The sequence below is a fragment of the Papilio xuthus genome, unplaced genomic scaffold (assembly GCF_000836235.2).
Source record: "Papilio xuthus unplaced genomic scaffold, Pxut_1.1 DF828952.1, whole genome shotgun sequence".
NCBI classification, from domain to species: domain Eukaryota; kingdom Metazoa; phylum Arthropoda; class Insecta; order Lepidoptera; family Papilionidae; genus Papilio; species Papilio xuthus.
In genome coordinates this window covers 2,483,199-2,501,634 of record NW_013529697.1, presented here as the reverse complement: position 1 = coordinate 2,501,634, position 18,436 = coordinate 2,483,199, and the positions used below count along the sequence as shown (strand labels likewise).

General features: G+C 37.3%; 1 protein-coding gene across 1 annotated transcript in view; it reads left to right on the top strand.

Moving 5' to 3' along the window:
* Positions 1-17,752, top strand: part of ed (hemicentin protein echinoid) — a 39,462-nt gene extending 21,710 nt beyond the window's left edge. Inside the window, exons 2-11 of the mRNA XM_013324746.1 lie at positions 1,725-1,905; positions 4,831-5,091; positions 9,143-9,339; positions 12,221-13,375; positions 13,499-14,058; positions 14,495-14,689; positions 14,984-15,179; positions 15,296-15,679; positions 15,767-16,165; positions 16,333-17,752. Of these exons, the coding sequence (XP_013180200.1) occupies positions 1,725-1,905; positions 4,831-5,091; positions 9,143-9,339; positions 12,221-13,375; positions 13,499-14,058; positions 14,495-14,689; positions 14,984-15,179; positions 15,296-15,679; positions 15,767-16,165; positions 16,333-16,529 (3,725 nt within the window). The 3' untranslated portion in view covers positions 16,530-17,752. The remainder of the gene's footprint in view (positions 1-1,724; positions 1,906-4,830; positions 5,092-9,142; positions 9,340-12,220; positions 13,376-13,498; positions 14,059-14,494; positions 14,690-14,983; positions 15,180-15,295; positions 15,680-15,766; positions 16,166-16,332) is intronic.
* Positions 17,753-18,436: the final 684 nt, after the last annotated feature.

Sequence of the window (18,436 nt, the reverse complement as noted above, 5' to 3'; positions counted from 1 at the left end):
CCGTAGACAGTTATATTAGGCCTCTATAAATACACGAGATGCGGATGCCTCGTTACTCGTGTGAAGAAATAAAATTCCTCAATCAAAACACAGTGCCGGTGGACTACATAAAATGCATACATACTGCTATCTATCAAACTTGGAGTCAAAGAACAAAATTTTCTTTAATCAGACGTTTAATTTTAAATGTATAAGTGCTTAGGTACTTTCATGGGAGCGTCTTTTGTGGTTATTAAGGTTTTCTGCAAAGGACATTCGAATAATGAAGACGTTCGTAACTAATGTTAGCCTTCGAGGACCTGGCAACAGAAGAGTGTACGCTGACGATGCATATTCATTATCATAATACGAGAGTATTAATTGGTATTGCATTACAGCTCATTTCATGGAGTACTGACCGTCCCAATTGTCCTCATTTCCTTTCTACTCCATCTATTTAAACATTAAAAAGACCCATTGTAAATCCATTACAATTCGATTCGCTTTGTTGTCGATTTATTGACAATACGCAGGAAATCGTATCAAAAAACCTGAAGCTTCGTTTGAGCTGTTCTTTTTTTTTTAATTTCAAACTACACAAAGGTCGCTGGCCTACCTGAACGAAAGCACTCCCAACGATTTCGCCATGCAGTTAAATTTTATGGCAAACGTTTACTGTTCATAAATTCTACGGTTTTTAAAGTGCGTTATAAAATAGATATTTTGTAACGTAAATTTTTGTGGCTTTTTTAACCAGGAAACACTTCTAACAAACAGCCTGCTCTGATGTAATCAAGTTTAAGGCTAGTAAAATGTGCTCTATATATGGTAGATCCTATTCTGTATAGTTCTTTAATGTCCTAGTTTATTACTTAGCATAATATGGGTTGTCGCTGCCATACATGATCGGCAAACCAAAGACCATAAACACAACTGTCCGATTTACTTATATTTAAAGGAATTTTGTCTGTGTCACTAAAAAATCCGTGAATCCGTCTATTATTTCATACTGGTATTCTTGTTGTCATAAAATGTTAATCTGATTTAATCATCATCTATTCATATAAGTAAGCATTACGCACCTTTATTATTGTTACTGTACTATAATATAAAAATCCTGAAATAAAATATTACTGACTCGAGACAGGGAATAAGTGTCCTTGATGTTGATGCTGCTCCTTAAATAAATAAATAAAAATAAAACTAAATACGTCTATATTGTGTTTAATTTCAAAACATAATTTCTATATTGATTACCATTTGTATTACGACATTGAGATCTCCGTGAGCATCGTTGGCATCGGCCTGTGCGGAATCAATTCGCTTTGTGTCGATGCACGATGTTTTGTAGACACGGTATTGAATGTTTCCGACGTTTACAATCAATTTTGCTGCACGAAGAAATAAACTGTGTTATTGAATGCTATTTATGTTTATAAAGTATTTATTTTTGCTACTTGAATAAAATAATTGCGTATGTCTTGATAGCCACATTTGTAGTTCGGGAGTATAATTTGCTTTGTATTCGTATAGGGTTAGTCGCTGTACTAGATCGAGGAGTACTTTGGTTCAATAGACGAATTCTTGTACACAATGTTGGTAGAGCTAGTAGCACAATAAGTTGGATAACGTCTCGAATTTCTCTCTTATTGTGCTTCATTTCCTTATTCCCGATAAGTCTTGATCTCTCTTCGCAACAGTGCGTGTTGTTTTAACTTTGTGCTAATGTGCGTGTTATGTTTCAGTGTGTTCTGCGCTGCCGGAGGACGAGCAGCATGACGCGCATGAGGGTGACGACGTAACGCTGCAGTGTCGTTTTAGCCTGCCACCCGGCCCCGACTCCCTAACCTACTACTGGGTGCGCAACACCGCCAGCGGACACGACAACGTCGCCATTGGCAACATACCGCTAGAGACAAACTACCAGTAAGTGATTTATAAGCTTGGATGTCGCAACTATGTGATGAAGTTTTATAACAGAAGCCAAGTCCGAGTTAGGATCTCTATGTCACTTTAATTGATTATTAGCGTGCTTGACGAGGTCCGGACTTCTTTAACTCGTTTAAGTTTAGTTGCTGTTAAAGTTTATATTAACTACAACCTTCTCTTACATGATCTTAGATATTTTGATGTGTATATGCTTGCACGCCTTACATACATGTATAGAAACTACGGAGTATCTGTTATTTTCAATTTACTGCACCAGAACGCAAAATATTCATACACTTTTTACGTTGATCCGTCAGGCGTACAGTCGGCGAATATCGAGTCCGTTCCAAAGCCAATATATAGTAAAAAAAAATCTAAACGTTTTTCGGTCCAATCTTCCAACGATTGTACAATCGAGCGGCGGCGCACGACTTGAATAAATAGTCTTCTCACACGTGATGGTATGCCCACGCATAAGATTCAATGCTCCATACTAAAGCTACTAACAAAGACATAATGTATACTTACATCCTACGTGTAACGCTTCTGCTTACATTCAAAGAATTAAATTCGCTTCCAACTTAGGAACGAAATCGTACAGCAAACTATCACTATAAGTGCTATCATTTAACATGTATGTGTTTTCGACCTTATTGCAGTATCATCAAATGATTTTTTCAGAAATGTGTAGGAAATTTACGTTCTCGACTGTACATTAAAACTTTATTCACTTGCTTTAGTTTTGAAATATGTAAAAAACTGTCCTTTTACTTTAAACGTTCCTCATATTTTATCAAAGTTTTTACATTATGCAGAAACGCTGCAGAAGTTGCTTGATGTTTTTCAAACAAATAAATAGAATAGTTGTTTGAAATGAAGTAAATGTACCTGTAATCAATAAACATTTAACTAGTATGTATTTTTAGACAGTATTAGTTAGAATAATTTAGAGCAAATGGCGCGCTTTCGTTGCCAAGACAAGTGTCAGATTGATTAGTGAGGAGACATAAACGTTGATATCTTGATAAGGCTAGTATTGCGCCGGTACACCGTCACAGTGTCGGATTTTCTTCCTAACAGTATAGAAGTGTAATACTAGAGCAATGAAAAGACGTAATATGTGTCAACACTTCTGGGTTCAAAGACACGTTTGTATCGTACTTCTAATTAATTATACACAGTCATCATTAAAATCACTTTTTTCAAGCAGGTTATAAATAACAAATATTTATTATTGATTTAAAACGCTTTAACAACAAATTGTTACATTGTGGTATATTCCGAGTAAGTAAACATTTGCAATTTACTTCTATACCTCTTCTGGTACGTTTTAAGACAAGCCTTCTTTTACATATTAATTGGAGTGCAACTGTTACGTCATAAATCTTTCTTATATTTAGCTTATATAGTGTCAAGTCCTTATATTCAAATTGTAACAAATATATTTACTGAGACGATCTACCATGACCATTTCACTAGTATCATTATGTTAACTCTGTCAATGTTTGATTTTCATTGTTTTCTCTTTGTGTACGTTTATACAATGTGCATTTCCGACCTTCGCCGGTGTACTGTACGTGTAGTTACGCATTAACCAATGCCACAATGTACGTGACCGTGACAATTTGCACATTAAAATATAACAGCTGTGCAAAATTATTGCATTGTTTTGACCTTGAATATTACCTATGTAACACTGCTGTACAATTTCAGAGAAATTTCATTTTCGTGTTCAATTTTAGGTATGCAAATGATTAAAAATACCCGATTGTAACTAATTAGAATTATGATACAGACTACGGTCTGTCCTTATTCCAATTTGTCTGGTGAGCGATGTAGGCTCTCAACTCATTCCACATTTCTATCGTCACTTCTCATTTGTTCTACTATATTGGTATGTGCCTATCCAGTATAGCTTATATAACATTTTCTGAGGACCCCATTCATTATGAACCCATAGGGTATATCAACACTTAAGTAGGCCACTTAATTCACTTGAAACTCTTCTCGTTAACATAACTCTTGAGTCATAAGTTTAAGAACGGGCATACCTTCGTTTAATATGAATTCATTGTTACTAACTAGGTCACACTTATTAAAATAATTTTACGTTATTAGCAGCGCTTGGCTTGTTATATTTCATAACTATTCACTATTTGGTTGAAACGTATTTAAGATATGTGTATTCTAAAGTATGCATGTTGAATGCACGTAATTTTAGTTGTGTTAGGAACCAACGTTGAAAAGGTGTGGTTAGCGACATTTTACTGTAGTTTCTTATTACAATGTAAACTTAAGAAAAACGGCCAAGGCGTGTTTTCGTTGGTTACGTCTACTACTAAACCCGCGACACACCCTCAGTCAGTACAGTTCGACTGTGCAGTTAAAACTATAGGTGTGTAGCGAACTTTATATTATAATAATAGGGTTTGTTCTATGTTTCTTTTTTTTAAATAAAATATCACATAATGATGGTCTAAAAATAACAACTATAAGGCTTCCCACACATAGATCTGTATAAGACCAATTTATTCAATCATGTTATGATATTGTTTTAAATGGTTTATTCGGTAGGACCATTTAACTGGACATTCGATATTCGTTGTGTATAAAGATTGTAATTGGGAGCGACAGTTTAACAAACACATGCGACAACAACAGATACAATTTAATAAAACCCGTACTGGATCTTAATTGACGGGTTGACAGAAGCGTTTGACCCAAAAACATGATTATGTTGTGTGAAATGTTAATAACAGTGTATGCTTCGATATTGTTTACATTATTGGGATCAATTTTATTGGCACATCGAATGAAGACAGATTTTACATATTTTTACGCCTTAATTTTTTGAAATGATATATCGTAAACAATTAGTGCCAAATCATGAGTAAAATTTTAAGTAATTCCTAATTTTCACAGAATAAAATACGCGCCGTCTGAGGGTCGTTTCGATCTGCTGGTATCCAACGTGACGTACGAACGTGACAACGGCCGGTTCGAGTGCCGCGTGAAGGCGGGCGGGTCGGGGCGCACGCTGCACGCACAGGGCCACGCGCTCACAGTACTCACGCCCCCGCAGCCGCCTCGGCTCACGCCCGGGCCGAGGGCCCTCGCTCATGAGGAGCAAGAGCTCAGGCTGCAGTGCTCCAGCTCCGGTGGCTCTCCTGAGCCTTCCATCAAGTAAGTTACCAAAATTAACGCGTCCCATGCCATATCGATTTGTTTGTATGTAAATTAACGAAAGGTAAGTTGGTAGAGCCTAAGTTCATAAAAAATCCAAAAAATATAATACAGAGTGTAACATTTTAGCTGGATATCCTGATAATGCTTTAACAAAAACTATTACTTTTTTTGGAATGAACAGGGTGCACAAAAACTTAATAATTATGTTTCCGGTATTTGAGTACACAATATAAAGAAAGAAAGGCAGAAAAGGGCAACAAAAGGTTACCTTGCTTGGATATTGTCCAGATTTAGACAATTTACTTAAAAAATTAAACAAATGTCAAGAAGGCAAGGAATATTTAGCAAAGCAGTGACCTTTATTTTCTTAAAATATAGAACATTATAGAAACTAAGTCGTCAAGGGTTCTTTACCTTCAGAATAACTCTGGGGTAAACAGCGGGGAGTAAAAGTAACTTGCTAGTAATAGTACAATCCTCTAATTTAATACTTTTTGAGTGTTTTCCTGTAACAGTCAAGAAGCTTTCAAAACGCGCCATCCACGTTTAAAAAAAACCTTTTACATAGTAAAGCACTTCTCCATGCCACTTGGTACTGTGTTAATGTGATGTCTCTAAGATAATATTAAATGTATTCAGTACTTTAAATCGACAATTCGAACCCCAACTTACGCTTTAATTGCGTTACTGACAGTTATATGCGGACATTAATACCACAAGCTTTTTACACATTAATAACTATATTTTCTTTTAAAATATTTTAGTTATCTGTGCATTATTATTTTTGAAGGTTCGTTGTAAAATAAGATATCGTACACACAATAACACTATTAGTTTAAGGCCTCGATCTTATTGTTATCTATTTCATACATTTCTTGTGTAGTTTCGAGTTTGTAATTAGTAAATATCTCTGGCAATAATTTTCGGTAGAAACCTTTTTTATTGGTAATATTGAATCAAGCCTAAATAAAGGAATACTTTCTCTTAATATTTAAGATCCAGATTGAAAACTTCTTAGTATTAAAATAATATACAGATCAAAATCAGATTCAGATCAATTGTCCAAACTAATACGACTAAGGGACCTTCAAGAAGAGAGCATACCATTTCCCTAAAGGCCGGTAACGCGTCTGCAGTTCCTCTGGTGTTGCAGATGTTCATGGGTGTCGTTGATCACCTCTGTGTTCCCGCCGCTCGTTTGCGCCCATAAATATAAAAAAAGTTAAATTAACACACTATTTATAAAGCGTTACATTTTTAAATATTCTAATAGTAACACATACGTAATCTAAAATACTCGGTCGCTTAAAATTGATAAAAATAGTTCCCCATTCACAATGCATTATCCCCATCGCTCTTGTCGGTCCCTATTAGTTTTTTTTCCAAAGATGAGAGAACGTTTTTTATATAGACAGCTGCGAGTTTTGTCTACAGAGTCCATAAAACACGTGACGCGTCTATCCCTTTATTTTACATATGGCGTCATCGTATGCTACAAAGAATTTGAATAGATAAAATATTATACTTATTTGATTAAAATAAACGTCATTAGTTAGTAGATACACATAGTTTCAAATGTTTCTAAATATGTAAGTCGTTCTGAAAATCATAAAACCGTTTATTTATAGCTTAGAATTAAAAAATCTCATGTTTTCACACTTTTTTCGGAAATAAATACCAATTACATATAAGCTACGACAGTTATAGTCGCTAAGGGATTGCTTAATGATACTTGAGTATGGAAATAAATATGTAAAGTAATACAAACGAATTATAATCGGTGTCTTGCTTCGTGTTGTGTCGCATACCGTTACCATCCAGTCCCTCCATACATGTCATACAATTTATGAAGACCTTGAAATACTGGTTGTAATTAATTCAACATACTGTAGCTTATGTGCATTCTCCGATCTTGTTATTGACAACTATCAAGCACTGATTAAACATATATAATTGTTCATTGAGCTGAATACAGTATGTTTTGGTTTAGAATAAAAGCTAAGCATATTGTTGTCTCATATTTATCTTATAGAATGAAAGGGATGACAACATGTATTTGTACAGATATTTCGACAATGGAAATCGATTATGTATTTGTAAAATATATGTTATTTTTTAATTTAATTACAATAGAGTTTTATTTCAATGATCCATTGTAACAATTAATATGAATTAAACGTTTGTTCTGTTTTTATATAGCAAGTTAAACGAACTCTGTAAGGCCGTCTGCGAGGATGTCGGAACATCTGTTGCTCGGCTCTCTGCCTAACGAATCCACTTGTAATTAATTATTGCTGCAGATCATCTGGGAATGCGGTCTACTGATATCTTTTTACGAGATGTTCTACTTGCCTAAACTAATATGCAATTATTTTTTTATAATTTAAAATTAAATATAAAATCATGGATGCTTATTAATATTTAAAATAAAACTGAAGCTAATTAGAGCAATCTTACATACTATACTTATGTATGTATGTTTTATTAAAAAAAATTCATTATATTTTCCTTAGATTTTATCGCAAATCTACATCAAGGTTGAAAAGAAATCACATACATACAGAAATTGTATACTAAAAGCGTAGTGTTTGCTAAATAAAAAAAATTATAAGATGTCTCCATAAATATAAAAGAATAACCTAATAGTAAAGATATATCGGTTATAAATCTACCAAATATTGTAGCGCACTTAAACCTTTCTAATTGTTAACTGAATGGACTTGGGGAATACAATAAAAGGCGATTTAATGGCCGATAAATCCTTTGTCCAAATACACCGATAGTTACGTTTATTACGACACACTTTCCGCCGTTTAGAGACTCGATATTTATACAAGGAAAACGGTATACTGCAAATGACAATTTCTCATAAGTACACACGTGGGAGAAGTATCATGTTTTGATACATGCATGACTAAAAATATTTAATCTAAATTAAATTTTTATTTAGTACATATCTGTGAACTTTTCTGTCTACTATATATAGAAGTTGTTCAAAATATATGAAGATACTGTAGTAATTTGAAACCAGGTAACCTAATAGCCTAATGTTTTCATCGTTTAAATTAGCTAGTCTCGCTGTAATATATTCTTAATTTATACGTTATTGACTTTTTGAAGAAATCAGTATCAGTACGTGTATTTTCCTTATTTATAAAATTACTACATGTCGCCCGCGACTCCGTCCGCGCGAAATTAAAAAAAACTTAATTAGTGGCCTATGTGTTCTTCCAGACCATATTATATATGTATGTCAAATTTCAGAGAGATCCATGTAGCTTTTACCTTCAAACAAACATCCATCCATTCAAATATTCGCATTTATAATATTAGTAAGATAGTAAGATGTCATTAAATTATTTAAATTTGAGAAATATTAACTTTTTCTTTAGGGAACTTCAACATTTATGTAGCTAACGTTTATAAGAGATCATTTGACTGCAGCTTTAATTAAAATAACTTCTATTTATCTCGCGGACATGCAATCTTTTTCAAGCTTGTTTCTTTTATTTTTATGGTAAAGCAGTTCTTTACTTAAAGATCTTTTTATAGAAGAACACTTGACCCGATAGGTTTAAAATGGATGCTATATTTTTAAATTGTAAGGTTTTCAATGTGTCAAGGAATGACATGTTTAGCATTAAGCCACAAATCTTATTAAATAATTTATGTTGCATACACAACCCTAATAAATCGTTCCCTACAGTTTGCAGGTGGTCGACGAATCCCACCGGGTTTGCACCGATTACTTTATTTATATAAAAAGAATAACTAACAATTTCTAAGTATCCGGTGTTTTAAGGCAGGTGTCTTGACAAATTTTAAACCTAATGATAAAAAATAATCCAAAGCTTTTGGCATCAACGAAAGAAAGCAATATTTTCCTTACGATAGTCAACTTTAGAGATTTGGATCCCATTTAAAGTAGCATTGCGTCAAAGGATTTATACAACACAGTGTTCAAATTCAGCTACGGATGTGTACGTTGATATTTAAAAGTTTTTCTTTGGGTAAACTCCTTGGGTTCCTAACAGTGATGTATTTGCAGATGGTACCGCGAGGGGTCGCCAGGCGCGCTGGAGGCGTCGCTCGAGCACGGGCGCACGCGCGCCGAGCCCTCCGTAGCCACGCTGGTGTTGACGCCGCGCAGAGAGGACGACGGAGCTGTCTTCCGCTGCGTTGTATGGAACCGCGCCATGTCTGCCGGCGGTCAATACAACGCGACCGTACAGCTTAGCGTCAACTGTAAGTCATACATGCTTTTGTAAAAACACTAGCTTCAAACCGCGATCCCGCCTGTTGGTGATGTAGTACAAATATGATACGCTCTATTTTACTGCCCTTTCACTCTCACTACTCCATGATTGAATGTTATGATTACGACTGCCTCAATATACTAAACTATTTAAAAATCATTTAAGCATATATTTACTGGTTTAGTATTTGGCGACGTACACTATAGTGGAACTTCTTAAGTTCTTTATATGGTGTGGTTGTTATATTATTAAACAATTAAGCAGCAAATCGACATTTGTCTTTGTGTGACTCTATGTGTGAACGAGGTGTTGGTCAATCAAGGCATAATATTCAATAGAGCACGCTTGGTGCTACAAATATTTAACTGTCAGGGTTGTTTGCCTTTAAAGTACAGATCAATTTTAAAATTAACGTACATTTATAGCGGTTTGCTTAAATTGCTTCGTTTAAATATGCCGTGTGGGACAAATTATTTATTAATTACCAACGTAATCAGAAAGAAAATGCAAAATGTAACAAAAATTGTTAAAACGAACATGCGGTGCATGCTAATTTGTGGTTCGCTTTTGCGTTCAAATGAGCTGAACCGGTCGGCAGGTGACTGCGATCCGACGCCTTTCGCTCGATAAAATTATTGCCAGTAAAAAATAATAATAATTTGTTAAAACAACAAATTGCTATTTCGTTCACTAGGAAATCAATCAAAAATTGTTAAAAAGATTTTTTTTTATCTTAAACTAAAAACTATAAACAATATAGCTTATTTTTATAACATTACAAATTGTTACCAAACGGTCAAATATTTATTTGATTTCCTAGAAATATACAACAGCGGTCTGGCGCAATCCAAATGCAGGAGTGTCGCGATTTCAACGCGATGTTTTATAAAAAGAAAGCTTATTATAACTAAAATATACTTTCAGATAAAAAAAGACATATTTCTAACAATTATAACATTTAAGATCAATATAACTTAGTTCCAAATTATCTATTAATTCAAATAATATGTTCGTCATTACGTCGTAGTAACAACCAGGTGATAATATTGTAGTAATGCCATACACAGTTAACTATACGAACGATATTCATTACTTCCCTGCATCAGGATAACGTCACGTACCTTGTCACATATCCCCATCGTTAGATTGCTACTCGCATTGATTAAAACCATACAATGAAGGAATACAGACACAGGGGTTTAATTGCAAACAAAAGAACTCCCCTGGATTCTGTGACAAGGAGGTCACGGGGACTAAGCAAAGCACTCTACTGATGCCGTATGATGAGTACTGCAGGGGATACGAAAGAAATGCTCTGCTCTATGATTGCATGCAGACAATATGACCGAAAAAGTTTGGAGATAGTAGCAATTGAATGAATTTTGTACTACATTCCTGTGGTTTTTTTATATTAACGATTAATCTACCGTCAGTTTTTAAGATCACAAGACCGTTTACATAAAATCAGCTTATTTACCGCTTACAAATATTGCTGCAATAGGTATATAAAACTCTTGCACATTTAACCTATATCCAATCGCGAGTTTCATTTATTTTTATTAGTTAAAAAAAATACGTTTAACGTAAATAGTTAGAATTGTAATTTCCTAAAGCAATATAAACTATCATAATGATAAATACCGACTTGCATCTGGTCAGAATCTTCTGATTCTTTCGTAATTTGACATTTTACGTGCGCGTATAACGAATCGGCTTGAGAAATATTTAACGTTAGGCTTACCATACGTGTACCAAGGACTGTATGTTAAATTAAGCTTTATTTTAAATAACGTTGTCTTAATTCTCTTTAAATGTTCATAGATAAAGGTTATATAATTGTCTGAACTAAAATAAAATCCCAAAAATTGGAAAATACATCTCAAAGTTTTGTTCAAATTTTCTTCAAATCTTTTTAAATTCTCTACTTCAAATCTTAACAACTTCAAAGACTTTTAAATAGCCCCTTTAACTATCAATCACAAAGAAACTGCAGAAAAAACCGAACGGGACTTATCCAGCATACAAGCGGGCAATGTATACCGCCGCATTGCAATGTACAGACACGTTGTAAATATTTAGATTATCCGTACTTGTGATATACCTGTTTATTTATCCGCCAGCCTCCAGACTGGCATCAACTGACCCGAATGAAAAGCACGAACCGCTAATGAGCGCGATGTATGTTCTAAATTGGACGTAGTTCCGACAGACATAAACATTCCCCTGTTGCTTGTCGGCGTCCGCGTCGGCGCGCGTAGTAACTAGAACACCAGTACATCCGTTACTCGTAAGATTTTCTGGTTAAATGTAATCAATGAGATTGTGAAATAGTTGCGTACGTTTTGATTTAAAGATGATAGGCGGAAGACTGCGAGGTATCAAAGTTTTATAGCTCAAGGATTGCGCGCGCATCCGTGTACAAACTTTTATGTTTGATTAATTTTTGATGTTGTGAAAATCGACCACATGTGTATCTAATTTGCCATACACTGATTATTTTTAAAGATCTCACTTCAAACATATTTACTTATTGAATCAACGTTTTAACACCAATGCAATCTACTTAAAATATTTATTATCAGGTTAAGTTAAGTTGACTGAACTCTGTGAACTTTAACCGAAAGCTTTTTTGGAGTGAGGTCAGGCTATCTGTCCGCCGCTATCGACATTTTTGTACATAATCTTACAACAACCGTTCAGTCCTTAACTTTAATCTACCTATTTTTAAATCAACTTTTGTTACTCATAAAGGATATCCGTTTTAAATATGTTTTTAGTTTACCTTTGATTTCCAAATACATAATTTAAATGCAATTTTAAAATTAACTCATATCTTATTGTGAAGTTTTCTATAATTTTTTTTTCCACAGATTTTCCAAGAGTAGAAATTGGACCAGAGAATCCTCTACGCATAGAAGTAGACGGCACCGCTACAATGGAATGCAAAGTTGACGCCAAACCGAAAGTGACCAGCGTGAGGTGGACGAGGAACGGGAAGTACATCTCCAACTCCTTCACTCACACAATTCAAGGAGTGGAAGTGCAAGACGCGGGCCAGTACACTTGCTCCGCGGACAACGGACTCGGCCGCCCCGGTGAGAATGAAATAACCCTCGACGTGCTCTTTCCACCCACCGTCACCATCGACTCCAAAACATACGAAGCAGAAGAGGGCGGTAATGTTGAAATACACTGCGAAGTCTCCGCAAATCCTGAACCCACCTCCATTGAGTGGACCATGGAGGGTAAACCTGAGTTCAGACAGAAGGGGAAAACACTCACACTCACCAGAGTAGATGCAGACGTAGCTGGAACGTACACTTGCCGAGCTGTGAATATAATTTCGACCAGCAACGGGAATCGCGCGGAGAGAGCGAGCAGCGCTTCCGTGGCGGTGCTGGTACGACACAAGCCGGGGCGCGCGCACATCACTCCGGAGCGGCCCGTGGCGCAGGAGGGCGCCGGCGTCACCCTCACCTGCAGCGCCCGCCCGCCCGGCTGGCCCGCGCCACAATACCGCTGGTTCAGGGACATCGACACCTCCGACGCGAACCCCATAGTCCTGGCCACCGGGGTCACATACAACATACCGAACGCTCACCTCGGCAGCGAGGGCGTCTACCATTGCCAAGCGACCAACGAGCTGGGACACGGCGAGCTGGCATCGGTCACTTTAGAAGTGCACCAGCCCCCGCGATTCCAGTCCAAGCTCCAGCCGCACGCGACTAAACGCTCGCGCGAACAAAACTTCTCCTTGTCTTGTAGCGCATTCGGCAAGCCGTTGCCGAACGTCAAGTGGTACAAGAACAATTCTGAGATCAAACCTGATGTAAACCTGTACGAGGTGAAGACTGACGTGACGGAGGGTCGCGACTCTGTGTACAACGTGCAGAGCACGCTGCGTTTCTACGGCAAGGCGCGACCTAACGGCAACGACCTCATCCCCGAGGATCGGGGCTCCTACACCTGCGCCGTGGAGAATGAAGTCAAGAAGATCGAGTCCTCTATGCATCTTAGAATAGAGCGTAAGTATAGCATAAATTTCATGTTTTCGACGATATCTAAATTAGTCCTCTGTTATCATCTTCATAAGAGAGGAGCTTAAAAACTGCACAACTTGTATTAAATTCGAAAATTTGAACTTTCAGATGAACCGATTTCGATCAGACAACAGAAGAAGGTCGCATTCGACGTGATGGAGCCGGCCGAGATATCTTGCAGGGTGCAGGCCTATCCTAAGCCTGACTTCTTATGGTTCTACGGCTCCAGTAACTCTCCATTATCATCATCAGATCACTATGACATCACGACAGTGACACAGGACAACGATTCCTACTTAAGTACATTAAAATTAAGAAACGTGAAGCCTCAAGATTACGGCGACTACTACTGCACTGTCAAAAATACACTCGGAAGCATTCGACCTCAGATACGTTTGCAGCCGAAAGGCGCTCCGGAATCACCTCGGGGGTTGACCAGTCAAAAGGTGGGGTCGAGCTATGTCACTTTGAAGTGGGAGTCTGGCTTCGACGGCGGCCTCTCGAACATATACTACGTGTGGTACAGAAGAGTTGCTCGGGGCGCAGGCTCCGTGGAGCAGTGCGCCGGCAACCGCAACGATGTCAATGATTGGAAGGAATACGACTGTATGCGGGCAAATCCATGCAACGTCACAAGATTGGACCAGCATAATACTTATTCTTTCAAGGTAAATTCATTGTAATAACTTTTCTTTCATACATTTGTGTTTTTAAGATATAATTTCCAAAAAATAAATAATATATTTTAAATCACTCTATATGTGACTGTTCTGTTGACGAAACCTGTAATCGAATAAAATGTGTATCACTGCTTGGGAAACATTTAAATGCGTATAAATAATTTAATCCGTATTAAAGGTAGGTACGTAAGATCACACATTACAGTATCGTTCTGAGCTGCACGGTTTTCAATACTTAATTGATTTACTCTTATCGCTCATACACGAGTACATGAAAGTGTAAGTATATTAAATCTGTTCAATTGAACAATCTTTCTCGTATACCCGGTGAGTGTTTGAAAACAAAACTAGTAATAGGTTTTAAGATTGCATAATGAATGAATGAATAATAATAATGAATGTTTATAATAATATTAATTTCCAGGTGAAAGCAGTAAACACTAAGGGCCAGAGCAACTATTCTAATGAGATAACAGTGACGACGAAAGTAAACAAGATTCTGCCTCCGGAGCAGCTGACGTACGACCCGAGCACGCGCGCCGTCGTGTTCAGTGTCGGCCCCACATGTCTGGGACTCGTCGCTGTCGCTGAGGGCCTCGGCAGGTCCGGAGGATGGCAGGTAAATTAAACAATAGTAATAATTTACACGTACCTAACTACTACACGCAAAAAGATTCCATTATATTATATATAACCTACTAGCTGCTGTCGCCCGCGACTCCGTCTGCGCACAATTAAAAAAAACACAATAAGTACCCTATGTGTTCTTCCAGACTATGATCTACATATGTGCCAAATTTCATCAAGATCCATTGAGACGTTCCAGAGATACCTTCAAAACAAACATCCATCTAAATTCGCATTTATATTAGTAAGACATGTTTTTATATTTAACTGTATGTTCCAATGTCAGGTTGTGGAAACGATTCCTCTAAGCGTGTCGGGTGTGAGCAGCAGCGTGCAGCGCGGCACGCTGGCGGGCCCGGGCCCCCCCGCCCTCGGCCCCGCCGCCTCCGCCCCCGCCATGGACGACCTCAACCCCCGCCTGCGTCTGCGTCTCTGTCTGCTGCACAAGCAGGACGTCTGCAGCGAATACGTTGAAGCTGACAGTCAGTATCTTTTTTTTTCTACGTCAAATAGAAGTGCAACTGTAATACTTCTGGATACTACTATGACCTTATGGTTGTGACTGCTTTTCTTGTTATTAACGAATATTTTTTTCCAGTTGGTCCAGCGTACATTAAAGAAGCGTCGGCCCTCACTACGGCAACATTGATCGCGATTGTCGTCTCCGTAATCGTCTTCGTTCTCTTCTTGTGTCTTCTGTTCATCTTCTGCCGCTGCAAACGTACAGAGAAGAAGAAAAAGGACTATGAAATGGCGTCCATAGGTCACGGCATGTCGCTCACGTCGCCCAAGAATCAGGCGCCGCCGCCCTACATGGAGTACCCCAACGCGGGCATGGAGAACAAGGCTCTGGAACATTCCATGGACCTTACTATGGACGACTCCAAGAACGCCGTGTACGCCACGCAGGCCGCGTACGGGTACCACATCGCACCGCACGCCACGCCCACACACGTCGGACAGAACATGTCTAATATGGACTGTGAGTATATCCTTAATATCTTGTACCTGACTTTAACATTGCCATTATAAAATATCAAGACGCTACTAAAATTTAAACACTTTTCAGGGGTCAACACGGGCTACATGGACAAAGGCTACGCGAATAGTAACAACGGCGGCAGCGTCAACTCGCAGGACTCGCTGTGGCAAATGAAGATGGCGGCCGCCAACAACCCCGGCATGATGATGTTGGAGCGCACCAGCAACTACGGCTACGACCCCATGCATGCCGGCTACGGCACCATCGACGACTACGCGGCGTATCAGCCGCTGCCGCACCCCCCGCACGGCGGACACGCCCCCCACGCCGGCCACGCCCAGCTGACCGGCCACGCCCCGCTCACAGGACACGCCCCCGCCGGCGGGGACTACATGCGCACCTCGCAGAACCCCTCGCGCCAGGACTACTGCTCCGACTCATACGCCTCCGTGCACAAGCCCAAGAAGCGCATGGACCAGCACACGGGTTAGTTAACGATCTTTTTAAATTGATTTATTAAAAAAAAAAGATTGCTTGCTTGTCCTAATATCTTTAGCTCTCATTCGGATGCATATTCATCCACGTATCTGTCGATACAGCAGCGCTTTTAAAAACGCAATTAAAATGAATTTAATGTAAATGTCTGTTTGCAGAGTCTCCGTACCACGAGGTGAGCGGTCTGCCGGAGACGTATGCGGGAGTGGGCGGTGTGGGCGGAGCGGAGGGCGAGGAGGGCGGTGGTGAGGAGAAGCCGCCGCCGCTGTCGCTGAGCTACGACGAGTCGCTGGAGTCCGGCTACTCCACGCCCAACTCGCGCGCGCGCCGCGTCATACGCGAGATCATCGTCTGAACATACACAACTAATCATTATTACTGCAAACACCACATATTATTAAATATTGTGAATGAAATTCGAATGCCTACTGACTTTATACTCGGAACAGATATTTCAACATACAACTTTTGTCAACAGGATTAAGTGTTATTACAATTTGTAGTACATCCTATTTATAGTTGCATGATTTTACATAGCGTTGCGTCCATTATGCGCGTAGCCCGCAGCGCATCAATACAAAGCAATCCGTTTCAGTGCGTGCAGTGCGTTCTGTGCGGACCGATGGACTCGCACCTTTACCTTAACTGTAACTAAATAAATGTTCTATACTGATTCAGTTATAAAAATTTGTTTATATTTGCAAATATCTTGTACATGTCTGTTTTACAGAACGTCACCAAAATGCATTTCAACTCAATATCAAATACTCCAATAAAAAAAAATACGGCTATAGTACTATGGCAGCTACTCAATAAGTTTTAAACAAATAATAGGAATATGTTATAAATAAAACTGATTTATACATAAATTATACTTGTAGTTAAGTTCATAGTTCTTTAATAGATCTCAATCATACACGCTTCCAAACAATTTGAGTCAAAGTAACACAACTTTAATACTTCATACATGAGGCTAAAAGTTACATTTTAATGTACTTATTGCCTTTTATATAAGTAAATAGGACTTATTATATTTACTATCAATGCATATTTTCTATATATTTCATACAATATATTTAGAAAATCTTTTATCTTCTTATTTTGATTGCATAGAAACTTCTATCAAATATAAGCTAGATATAAAAACACTTGATTGTCATATCTATCTTATCATATGAAATAACGAATCTCGTACTTAATATTATGATAACAATTTTATTAAAGTATAAAAATTGTGGCATTTGACATTGTAAAGCTCTCACAGCCATTATTAATTTTAACGCACATGTAAATATAAAGCGTTGTAGTTATTAACATTATATAATCTGTGCAGGATTGTCATATTAAAATAAAATGTCAATAAGCTCAGTAATAATTACTATGCTTACTGCACGCATTTACTTTGCCTCTCTCGAATTAAAAAAATAAGCGTATTCTTAATTCAAAAAGTTAATGATTATGACATTTGTGACGTCACACCTAAATATGGTTTTCATTCGGTCATTTTCATTTAGTGAATGATTGTTTTTTATTTTTAACCTTTTAAACATTGTTTATTTTTTAGTTAATCTAAATATATTTTTCAAACTCAAAAAATAAAACATACGCAAATAAGACATTTAAAATAAAATTATGACAACAATATGCTCTGATTTATAATAATTTTAGAGAGGCAAAGTTATAATTGATTATGTAATTTGTAGGATAATTGTAAATTTTTAGTATTAATTTAGTTTTAATAATCGGGAACTGGTTACACGCGTCACATGTTTAAATAATCCTTCTGTGAAATATTTTTTTTAAATTGTAACCTATTATTTTTTATTATTAAGGCCTTTCTTAATAACCTGCTATTAGTAGTCTGTTATAGAGTTAATTGGAACATTTATAACAAATAGCTTTTTATTGATTCAGGCCTTTATATTTATGTAGCTAAAGTTTTCATAATGAGACTATTGTACATACACATTACTTGTCTTTTATAGCTTTTTTCTTTTACAAAGGATTGTATTGATGGAAAACTCTGGAATCAACTGTTTGGTTACACTCGTTGACTATAAAACCATTATTTTGAATATTTATGAGTTTTTTCTTAATGTTGTGCGTCTCGATTCTTGGTTATCTAGTAGACACTTGTTTTTGTTAAAAATTTAAAAAAAGTTTTTTCCCCTTATATTGATTTTTATCACTATTATTTTTTATCTGTCTCTTATATTTTTTATTTCTCTATAATTTGTTTATAAAGCTCTTGTTTTGTAGCTC